General features: G+C 39.3%; 1 protein-coding gene across 1 annotated transcript; it reads right to left on the reverse strand.

Annotated features, from left to right (window-relative positions):
* Window positions 1–7467: 7467 nt before the first annotated feature.
* On the reverse strand, window positions 7468–7926 carry LOC119596193. The gene is made up of 2 exons (XM_037945369.1): window positions 7810–7926; window positions 7468–7686 (listed from the first exon to the last, which is right to left on the reverse strand). The coding sequence occupies exons 1-2, from the start codon at window positions 7924–7926 to the stop codon at window positions 7468–7470; spliced, it is 336 nt and encodes a 111-aa protein (XP_037801297.1).
* Window positions 7927–12592: the final 4666 nt, after the last annotated feature.

Here is a 12592-nt window from a genome sequence, read left to right on the forward strand (position 1 = left end):
TAAAGAAACAAATTAACAATACAATTATGGTTATAATTATAATTATTATTATTGTTATTATAAATAATAACAGTACAGTACAACGTCGGTTCATATTGAATGTATTCTTTTTGGAAAATTCATGGAGTAACAACAATCCTCGCGGGTAAAAGTACGATGACATTTTTTATTCTAAAGTGCGAAGTCATTTTTATCGTTCAAAAGGGCAATGACATTTTGATAATGCAAAAGTGTGACGCCAATCTTATAATTCGGAAGTAGTAATTCGTAAGATCGCTAACATTTTCCTTTAAAGACAAACTTTCACCCCCTTAACATTTCTACACCTAGGCCGGGTCATCAATCACAGTGTAGGGTGTGGGAAGGGGGAACGAGTGTGAAGTGTGGGGGGAGAGTTCAAAGTGTGTGAGACAGGGTGGAGTCGGTAAGGGTCTGTGGAGTGTGTGAGAGAGTGTAAAGTGTGAGAGAGGGTGAAATGTGTGAGAGAGTGTAGACTCTGTGAGAGTGTGGAGTATGTTAGAAATTGTAACGTGTGTGAGAGAATGCAGGGAAAGGAAGAGAGGGCATGGTATATGACACGGATGTGGAAGGATGCAGAGGCGAATCGTAAAGAAACAATACATATCCAGGCCCGGGTCATCAATCAAAAACACTCCAGGTGATGATTTCCTGACAACCCTTCCAGTGCCTTCACGAAAAGAGATTAATGAGGTGGATCCTTGCATTTCCCTTATTGTTTAAGTGGAGGTGTAGGTGGCGTGGGAGGATGGGGGGTGGATGGGTGAGGGTGAGAGAGTAGAGGTAATAATAATAATAATAATAATAATAATAATAATAATAAATACAATTTAGTTTGATTCCATTTGTTACAATGGATATTCTTGGTGTAACATACTATCTGTTTCATTTTGCTTCTAAATTATCCCCTGTGTGCAAGGAATGGCCGGGGTTACCATCCATTGGCGGCGAGTGATTTGAACGCAGGTCAGCAGGATTGCAGGATTGCAGGATCGCTGCACCACACAGCACACAAGTCAGTGGGGAATAAGTAAGTGGGAGGTGGGGGTGTCTGTGGGGTGTGGGAGAGGGTGATGGGTAAGAGAGAGAGTGTAGGGTGTTAGATAAAGTGTAGACTGTAGAAAAAAAGTGTAGAGTATGTAGGGTGCAGGAGAGATAATGAAGTGTGAGAGAGTGTAGGGTGTGGGAGAATGTGGAGGATGGAAAAGAGTGTGTGTGTGTGTGTGTGTGTGTGTGTGTGTGTGTGTGTGTGTGTGTGTGTGTGTGCGCGCGCGTGTGCATTAGTGTGTATGTGTGAGTTTGTATGTGTAAGTGTATATGTTGCCCATATGTATGTCTTTCTACATGCATGCGTGCAAGTAATGGTGAGCGTTAGCGGATGTGAGCCTGTGTGTACAAAGTTAAATAAGCCAATGACGTAAAACAGAAACGTACCTTCACAACAGCTCTCTCCTAAGCTTCTAGTCTAACGACATTAATTAGGCATCAATTAAAATGGAAAATGTCTTCAAAGGAAATGTTTGCATGTCTCAAGTAGGCTCTCTTGTGGCAGCGAGCTGGCAGGAATCTCAAGGGTTTAAGTGTACCCAAATTATACGGAACTGTATTTAAATATCTAAAAAGTGTTTTATACTTATAATACTTTTGTGTTAAATTCAACTGTACTTCTGCACCTTACACCTTTAATAAATTATTCTACTTTGCCTGTATCCACTAACAGTTTTTTCTTTCCTCTTCTTCTTTACGCTATTGTACCTTTCGTTCGCAAAGAAATATAAAAAAGTATTAAAGGTATAAAAAAAATGCAAATCTTAAAAGAATTTTAAATAATGAATGAAATGAAAAACAAGACAGTTCAATTCTTAACCAACATCGCCAGCGACCCACAGAAATGCCGATATTTTTTCTCTCTCTTTAAATCAAATATAATGGGAATGCAAAAGAAAATAAGAATACAGACGAAATGGGCAAAAGACAAATGGAAAAGTCTCGCGGCACCAGCGCCGATGGAGCAAACTATTTTTAGAATGGGATAAATAATAACGAAGCTTTTAGTCAGTATTGCGAAGTCCACCCTTCAAAACAACATACCGTTTTCTATGGTTTGTATACCGATGGGGAAAAAGAAAGAACAGGAAGAGTATTAGAGGCCAAAAAGTAGGGGTTTGGACCCAAAATAACGATAACCCAACCGCCACGGATTTACGTTCTGCCCCCTGTGAATTTTGTTACATACAGATGGCTCCACATGGGCACAGCCAGCAAGGAGTCTATCAGCAGGCCCTTGTGACCGATCCGGATTTCCCCATTCCTTGAATTGACTGGAAAATTTGTTTTTCTGTTTAATACAATTGAAATCAAGACTGTTATTATTGTTATTGATGTTATGATTATTAGTTTGTTATTAAAATCTTAGTAACATTTAAGACAATGAAATAATACTAAAGAACCTTTCCAAAAGTCAAGGAAAAGGGTAGAGAGAGAGGAGGTGGGAGAAATGAAGAGAGAGGAGGAAGGGAGGGAGGGAGGGAGGGAGGGGAGAGAGAGAGAGAGAGAGAGAGAGAGAGAGAGAGAGAGAGAGAGAGAGAGAGAGAGAGAGAGAGAGAGAGAGAGAGAGAGAGAGAGAGACAGACAGACAGACAGACACAGACAGAGAGAGAGAAAGACACACACATGTCATAAAACGGTGAAACGAAAGTGACTTGAGACATGCAGTGAGCTTGCCTATACAACACACGTGCATTCTTTTCTTTTTTCTTTTCTTTTTTTCTTTGTTTCTCCGTCGTTGAACAATACTGAGTTTCAGATGCAAGGTGAACATTGTATTATAGGTCGCTCTAAGGTGCTAGAATTAGTAAATCTTACTATGCATGCAAATTTGTTATCATTTACCTATGTGAAATCAATTTTCGAAAATCTATGTCCCTCGCGTCCATAAGAAAAAAAATGACAAAATGCAAATTAACTTATATGGATCAATAACAAGTTTCTCATGACGCAATTCCGATCAATTAGGGTATTGATAACTCCACGTAAGCAGGTTACATCTGTATATACATATATATATATTTTTTTTTTCTTCTTCTTCTTCTTTCTCCCCTCCCCCACCATTTTTTTTTTTTTTTTTTTTTTAACCCTTATCTTTACCTTTCACATGGGCTTGTTCTAGAGACAAAAAAAAAAAAAAAAAAAAAAAAAAAAAAAAAAAAAAATCATGCTAACAATGAGAACAAATACTGATCGAAAAATCGGGGAAAAAATACCCCAAATACCTTTTAAACTATTGCCCATACAACCAAAGTAATATCACTCAAACCTTTTGCTTACGCGGATATTTAATGAGGATCAAAGTAAAATTACTTAAAAGATAAATCATTCACTGATATAAGTTCTTAAAACATACATTTGTGCCAAAGAATATGAAAACATTACTTACCTTTCCACATCCCATGATCATAGCCTTTGCCCTGTACTTTGTTCCTCTGGTGCGCAGATCTGACTATATACTGCAAATCGAATAAATAAATGATATAAGAGCTAAGCAAAATTGAGATTTTACCTTTCTTTATATCCAATAAACATAAACGTATATACATATGATAAAAACTCTAGGAAAAATAAAACGCAAAACACGCAATTAAAGAAAACTTTCAATTGAAGGGGAAACTCTGATAAAATAATAAAAATACAAAGAACGAGCGGTCAGAATGTTAGAAGGGACAGGATGCTCGCTTGCCGGGAGATCACAGAACCACAGCATATGTGATCCCGAAATAACCAGACACAGAGGAAGAGCGGAAAGGAGAGAGAGGGGGGGAGAAAGAAAGAAAAAGAGGAACCAAGAAAGAAAGAATTAGAGAAAGAGAGAGAGAGAGAGAGAAGAGAGAGAGAGAGAGAGAGAGAGAGAGAGAGAGAGAGAGAGAGAGAGAGAGAGAGAGAGAGAGAGGGTGGAGAGAGAGAGAGAGGGTGGAGAGAGAGAGAGGGGGGGAGAGAGAGAGAGGGGTGGAGAGAGAGAGAGGGTGGAGAGAGAGAGATAGATAGATAGATATATATAGAGAGGGGGGAGAGATAGAGAGAGAGAGAGAGAGAGGAGAGAGAGAGCAGTAAGACAGTTTTAAATTAATCCCGTTGCAAGTTATCTCCTTCACTTTTACCCCAATTGACCATGGTAAAAAAAAATCCTACCTTTGCAAAGAATCAACTCCGTAAACGGGCTGTATATAATCTGCAGTACATCCAAAGAAACGAGCCATTCTGCAGGAGGGGATATCAACAAAGAAAATCAAGGTAGGTCATAGGCAGCAAGAATATTTTTAAAGAGAGTCATAGCATCTCAAGAGAAAGATATTTTCTAGTATTACGCACAATAACGAACAGCAGAGTTAAGCTCAAAAGAGAAGGATGGTGCTCTAATGATTATATATATTTATATATATATATATATATATATATATATATATATATATATATATATATATATATATATATATATATATATATATATATATATACATATATATATATATATATATATATATATATATATATATATATATATATATATATATATATATATATATATTGTGGTTACAATGACAGAGACATGGATATTGTCACAATGTTCTAGTGATACGAAACAGCAGGTAACACCCAATGATGATGATCTGTAATATTTACCAGCAGTATCGTATGTTCTGTAATGTGAATTATTATAGCCACTTTTGTTTATGTTACTGGACATATGAACAGGCATAGTCATTTCTGATTTATACTGCAAACGCTGCAACATGCTTTAATCATGTATGTACAATATTTTGTACATATGATAAAAATAAACATATGTACATATGATAAAAATAAACTGGGATGTAGACAACTGAAATCAGGAAGTTATTAGAAAAAATAACAGCTTACGTTTTATGGACCATCTTTATAGAAATGTCATAATCTACTTGACAAAAGTTTTTTTGAAAGAGCCGTTCACGCCTGTCGAGCTTATAACGAGTAGGCTGGGTCACAGTGCTGACAATGACAATGTTTCTTCTTCTTCTTCCCGCTATACAGAAAGGACTTTTGGTGTTTACCATCAAGACGTGATCGAAAAAAGGGCTGCAATTGGAGTGAAAGGAAACTATTGTCCGTTTTCGAGAACACGCAAATGGCACTAATCCTTAATGGAAAACGCTCAATCAACATAGGAGTCCCTCATAGCATATAAGTCCCTCGAGGTAGGATACTGGGATCGCTGTGGCAAATATTCATAGATAGCATACTCATTCAACTCATTACTCAAGCTAGAGTCTCTGCAGATGACGGATCTTGTCCATTACTTGCTCCACACCGATTAATGAAAAATTAATACGACCACAACACGTAATAGAAATACTGGGAATTGTCTTTGGTTGAAAAAAAAAATAATAATAATAATAAATAAATAAATAAGATAAGTTAATAATAAAAGGAATAACAATAATAATGATTACGGTAATGATTGATAGTAACGATTGATAGATAGTAATGACTGATTGATAGTAATGAGACTGGTAGTAACGATTCATTTATAGTTATGATTGATAATGATAACCATGGCGACGCTAATATCAAAACCAAAACCAATACCAATACCAATTATAACAGTAGTAATGTAAATAAAAAGTAGTAAAAATAGTAATTGTAGTAGTAGCAGTAATAGTATTACTGACAGTAATAATAATTGTAAAAGTAACAGTAATAGTAAGAGTAAAAGTAATAGTAATAACAACAATAGCAGTAATAATAATAAAAGGAATATGAGACGACACACTGAGAAGAACTTGGCACAAAATCTTGCATCCCTCAGAAGGATGAGTTGACAACTCGAGGGAGGACAGGAACTGTTTTACAAGACGGAAGTCACACGTCATTCGGCATCCCTTATCTCGCAGGAGTAGCCTCCACGTACTTGAATATCCTCAATAGAATACCAGGCAGAGCGAGGGAGCTGAATGAGGATAAGGGAGCCGTCCCAAGTGAGGGGGGATTAAAGGGTCTAATTCAGATAGCTAGCTTATGCTATACGTACAGGAATGAGGAACCTACCAAGGGACTGTTTGAGCCCAAACTGCGTTATTTCTTGGGAGGCGCAAGGGCATAGGCGCTAACAGGTAAACTACGGATGCAGGTAATTAGCGCCATGTACACCTGTATGGACTTCCGTTTATTGCAATCTTGCATATATGCAAGCATATAATATAATGCATTTGATAATGACATTACGCATAGATATGAGTTTGTGAATGTCCAAAGAACACTTTCAGACCAATATCAGAAAAAAAAATGAAAATCGGAATGATTTAAGAAGAAATAAGCTTTCCATCCAGACTCCCTGGTAATATGCTGTAGCTTATGTAAGGGTCTATATGTGTACCGAGTGCGAAGCACTAATGTTAAAAAATAGAAGTATAACTAATGATAATAATATTTCGATTTGGATTCGCTCTAACGGTCGTTACTGTCCACCATCGGTAAATTTATTTTGATTGAAATTGGCCGCTTCCGTTGTAACGAGCACTTCAAGACGAAGGCCATACCATGGTTGGAATTTTGAACTTCGGGAAAAAAAGTGAAATGTTGATTATTTTATATTGAAGATGATAGTACACAATGATACCCGGCCTAAAATAAAAACTATGTAATTTTGAAATCGCTCTTATCCATTCGCTTCGTAAGGAGTTCACCTAAAGCACCCTAGGCGTTTCCAGTAAAAAATGCAACCTGAGGACGGTACCGCTCGTCGTAGGTACCATAAATAACGAAAATACCGACCCCACGCAAGCGTCCGACCATTTTGATAATTTATTTGCAAAGATACTTCGTTCAAATGACTGAACGCCAACATTGGAATGGTTTTCCATGCACAACGGTTATTTTTATTATAAATATCAATATAGAAAACGATTTATCTGGGGCAACTAATATTTTTTCTTTGTGTAAGAAAAAAAAAAGTTTACTCCTATTAAAAGATGATGATTAAATCTGTTGATCTTATGTGCGTGTGTTTTCATAAATATCAACCTTCTCGAAAATTAGAACTACCCAGTGACCAGCTCGCCCCCCCCCCCCCTTTTGGAGCGTCGGAAAAAATACAACTTTTTCTTCTACAAACAATTCCTACTGCGGTGTAGGGCTGCCGGTGTAAATCTGCCTTCTCGATAGCCGTTTGTTCTGAGTATCTATATCTTTCAACTCGTACTTCTTTCATATCTTCTTTGTACCAGTCTGACATTGTTCTCCGTGGTTCTCCTCTCTTCGGTTTCTTCATCCTTTTCACTCTTCTTCCAACAAGAAGTTTCATCTCCTTTCGCAGCACATGTCCTCTCCACCGCAGTCTGCTTTCTCTGAGTTGATCGTGTTATTCTTTCGCTCCCACTCTTTTGAGTATCAATCCATTCCTGATCACATCCCTTCTTATTAGACCCAGACCCCTCTCAGCATTTTCATCTCTGCCACCTCCAGCTTTCGTTTATGTGCTTTTGTCAAGGATGTTGCTTCCAGTCCATATAACATTGCTGGTCTCACCATCACATTGTGCATCTTGCCTTTTACTTTTTCTGCCACCCGCCTGTCGCACACAATTCCAGTGACTTTCCTCCAACTATTCCTCTTGATTAACCTTCCTGTAAAGTTGATCTAAAGTGAAGAATATTTTTTAGGTAAATCAGGGATGAATTCGAAAAATGGGATATTCCAACGCAACGTCCAAAAAAAAGAGTAGATTTTTTCGTTTTTTTAGGCCTGTATTCTTTTCTGTACCTTCCTGTCTGAACCGGCATCTTCCTGGACTGTAGACCCTAAATATATAAATTCCCTCACTTTTGGGACTTTATCTTCACCTAGCTTGATTGTTTCCTCTGCTGTATCTTCTCCCATGTTAAGGTACTCTGTCTTCTTCCTGCTAACCTTCATTCCTCTTCTTTCCAAAGCTACTGTCCATTCTCCTAGGCGATGTTCTGCCTCCCCCCTCTCACGTCTGCATACATTATGTCCCATGGCGCTTCTCTTCTCACATCTTCTGTCAGGCAATCCATGACAATGGCAAACAGGAGTGGGCTTAGTTTTGACCTCTGGTGTACTCCTACCTTAATTTCAAACTTTTCGCTGGTTCCTGCCGTGCTCCTTACTTGTGTGTGTACTCCTCTGTACATGTCTTGTATCAATTCCACATACTTTTCTGTTACTCCTTTCAGTCTCGGTCAATTCCACACTTCCTCTCTATGCACTCGGTTATAAGCTTTCTCTAGGTCTATAAACACGCAGTGCAATTCTTTCTGACCCTCTCGGTATTTTTCCATTAGGAGTCTAAGCACATGAATGGCATCTGTTGTTCCTTCAACGGCCTTGGAAATTCTCACTGTAAAATAATTTTACAAATGTGCTTCCATAATTCTTAAATTTGAACCGATATGTAGTATTCAAGCTAGAATCATACTCATATAACAATTTTGTATTGATATTGCCATCCACAGTTCTCCATTTCTTCAGTTATACTCTATAACATGCAAAAGAAATCAACTAGATATCTTTTTTTGTGATCAAATGAGTGGAGCAAGGCTTTCCTCGGGACGGCCCCCATGCGAGACCATTGCACCAGACCAATTACAAAGGCGAAACGTTGCTAGTCTAAAAACGTACCGATTTCCAAGTCAAAATCTCACTTTCTGAGAATATTTTGTAAGACTAGTTGTGCACAACACATAAAGAGTGGAACAAGAATCCGGTGCTGTGGAAGAACCTCGTTGTTGCACGGTCCACTACCAGCGACAGTCTTTTTAGATGTTTAAATTCATAGAACAAATTCATGTCAGTGTCATCATATCACTTGTTCAACCAGTGCAAAGTAAATATATGTATAAGCCATTGACATTAGATCCATAAAAGGTAAACTGTAATTGTAAAGTGCACACGTATAACCATTACTTTGCATCTTTATTAATAAAATGGATGAAAGAAAAGAGGCATGCAATTCACAGGAGAAAAAAATCACAATTAATCTTCACTAGGGTGCGCAAAAAGTAGCTTAGATTTTGTATTTCAAGGTCGAGTTGCCACTAATTCTCTCTTCAGACTTCAGTAATTTCGGATATTCTCAAACTTCTGACATTTTCCTTCAATGCTTTCTTTGTTGGTAGAAATTCAAACGATATGCGGCAGTGCCTTGCTGTATTAGCGCAAATTGTAGTCGAGAAGCAGGGGTAGACAAAGGCAGAAGTTCATCACCAGCTTGAACAAAGATCTCAATATGGGCAGAAGTGACTTAGAATTGCTTAAGTTGTCAACAGACAGAACAGGATGGAAAACCATGATCGCCGACGCCCTGAAAGAACAAGGCACTTAAAGAAGAAGAATATTAGCTGTGAGCGAATGAACTGTATAACCTGTTCTATGCCGAATGGGGAGAGACTTATACACACTTGGCTACTATAAATAGACGTTGAATCCTTAGATCCCTGAGAGCAACACATGAAACCAAACCAAATCGCGAAGAAAAACATGTTTTGTCTCTCAAAAGACCCGTTGCTTGTATGTAAGTATTATATGTCTGTGAGTATGTATTGTATGTCTGAAGTATGTATGTACTTATGACTGTATATATGGATGACTGTAAATAAGTATTGTATGTATGTATGTGTCGGTAAGTATGTCTGTAAACATGTATGTATGTCTGTAAACATGTGTATGTCTGTAAGTATGTATGTATGTCTGTAAGTATGCATGTAAGTAAGTAAGTAAGTAAGTAAGTAAGTAAGTATGTATGTATGTATGTGTGTGTGTGTGTGTGTATGTCTGTAAATAAGTACGTATGTATGTCTGTATGTCTCTCGCTCGCTTCCTCTCACTCCCACACGTTCAAGGTCTAAGTATAGCTCGGTGCCACACAACACTCGACCAGTTGTCTTGATCATGACCGATTGTCTTCTTTTATTACAGAGGATGAAAATCACAGAGGCCATTACAGCCGTGGCCTCCTAGATCATTCAGTTTCCAGACTTCCTTTGTGACATTTTGATGACTGTTGTTTGCTTAGAACGTATTTAAGGCGGTCTCTCGCCTTCCTCTTTCGCTCTCTGAACGCTACTTTAACTTATTTTTTTTCTGTTTCTTTCTCTCCCTACTTTCGCTATCTTTCTCTCCCTCGCTCCTTTTCTGTTTCCTTTCTCCGTATGTTTGTCTCCGACTCTTTTTCCTTCCTTTCTTGCCCTATCTCATCTCCCTCTCTTTCTCCTCTCCCTTTCCATTTCCACCTCCACCTATCCCATCTCCCTTTCCTTCTCCCTCACTCTCACCCCGCCTCCTCTCCTCTCCCTCGCTTAAACGCACGGACGGCAAAAACACTCAGGTGTTCCAGTGAACAATTTCTTTTGAAATGCGTACGTGTGACTCTCTGGGACTTTTATTCGATGCGTGTCCTGTACGTCCCTCCACTCCCTTCCCCTGTCACCGCCCGCTTCTCCTTCCCGTCCCCTTTTCCTTCCACCTTCACCTCCCTACTCTCCTCTTCCTCCTTCCCTCCCCATCCATCCTCCCGTCCCCATCCCACCTCCCGTCCCCATCCCTCCTCTTCCCCATCCCTCCTCCCCCTTTCCACGCGCACACAACCCCACTCACAAGGAAAAAAAAGTATCCGCATTCAGTCCACTACGATGTGTGTGTTAAGAGAGAAAGAGTTGTGAGAGGGGGTAGGAGGAGGGGGGCAGTGTTTGAGACGAGAAGGAGAATGAAAAAGAAAGTAAAAGCGAGAGAGAATGGGGGTAGAATGGAGAAGGAAGAAACGGAGAATATGAAAGAGAGAGAGGCAGACAGACAAGCAAACAGAGACAGTGGAAGTAAAAGTGAGGGACAGAGGAGGAAGAGAGAGAGAAAGGGGAAGTGAAAGAAACATATGGGAAAAAAGGAGCTACAGACAGAGTGGGAAAGAAATAAAAATAGTAAGAGGCCCCACTCCGATCTTTTCTTGTGGTGTTTGATCCCCCTTTATAGACACTAAAGACTGTTCAATCCTCCAACGTGGGATCTATTAGTCCGCAGGGAACAATTTCTTCTCGCTTTTTCTTTTTTTCCACGACAAGTCTTTGTTTACAGAAGGAAAGAGAAAAAAAAAAACTTGGATTTTTTTTTTCTTTTTTGTTACTTTTGCTACTTTTCAAGTTTGTCATTGTGTTTTGCTACCTGTGTTTTGTTGGTTTTTTATTTTTTCATTCGTTAATTTGTCTCGTTTCTTTGAATCAGAATACATTTTTTTTTTTTCTTTATAACTGTCAGCTCTTTAATTCTTGATATTTTCTCTTTCCTCTCCTCCTATTTTCCTCATTCCTCCTCCATTATAAACTACCGCTTCCCTCTCTTTTCCTCCCCTTTAACCCCCTCCCCTTCCTCCTCCACCTCCTCCCCTCCCTCCACCACCTCCCCTTCCTCCCCCTCCGTTTAAAAAATGGTTCCGGCTAACTGGCAATTGTCAGTAGAATCCTCCCGCAGTCCAGGAAATAATCGTTTTCCGATACACGAGCGTAAGACACTGGCGGAGAAGGGTTGCGGTGGCTGGAATGGGGGGAGGGGGAAGGAAGGGAAAGAAAAGGGGGTACAGAGAGGAACGGGGAGGGGGGTACAGAGAGGAACGGGGAGGGGGGTACAGAGAGGAAGGGGAGGGGTACAGAGAGGATTAGATGGGGGTGAGTACAGGGAGAGAAAAGGGGAGCGGAGAGGTTTAGATGGGGGGGGGGGGCGAGTACAGAGAGGAAGAGGAAGGGGAGAGACGCAGAGGAGGGGAGGGGAGGGGAGGGATGCAGAGTGGAAGGGGGAGAGGATGAGGATGCATAGAAAATTAAAGAGGAGGAGAGAGCAGGAAGGAGATGGGAAGGGGCGAGGAAGATAGGAAGGAAAAGGAACTAGGGGAAAAGGGGTGAAAAAGAAGAAGGAAGAACAGAAACGGGGGAAGTGGTGAAGGAGGAGTGTTGATTTCTTTGATGGAGCGGGGTTTAGAGATTAAAGTGAAAGGGAATGGAAAAGGAAAGGGGTCCGGTTCATCTCGCTTCATTTTTGTTTTATCGAGAAAAAAAAAAAAATCTAAAACTAATTGTCCATAAGCCTAATTGCCTAAATTCCTAAATAAGACAATGTCATTTGTTTTTAACAATAAAAGTTCCCAAAGAATTAAGAAAGAAAAAGAAAATTACAGTTAAAGGTGATGCCCAGTTATTTTTATTCTGCCGAAAACAATTATTTCGTATCACTTGGGTTATTTTTTGTTGACAAGTGAACAAAAACTGAAAAAAAAAAGTTTTAGCTTGCGAGGATGGAGGAGTGTTTGCTCAAAACTACTGATATGAGCGATTCCTGTCGTGACTTGTCACATCATCGACTCGCGGATGATGGGGAAATTCTGCCAGGCTTGTCTGTGAATGTTGTGTAGCATCCTAAATGCTTTGTGTAAAGAAAAAGCCGAATATAGTACAAAGGTTGGCTCAATACAAATGTTTATGGAAGTCACACAGTACTTCGGGAGCTACAGCATGGCCATGAAAAAGATTTCTGAAAATAT

Source organism: Penaeus monodon, chromosome 37 (assembly GCF_015228065.2).
Source record: "Penaeus monodon isolate SGIC_2016 chromosome 37, NSTDA_Pmon_1, whole genome shotgun sequence".
In the NCBI taxonomy this organism is placed as follows: domain Eukaryota; kingdom Metazoa; phylum Arthropoda; class Malacostraca; order Decapoda; family Penaeidae; genus Penaeus; species Penaeus monodon.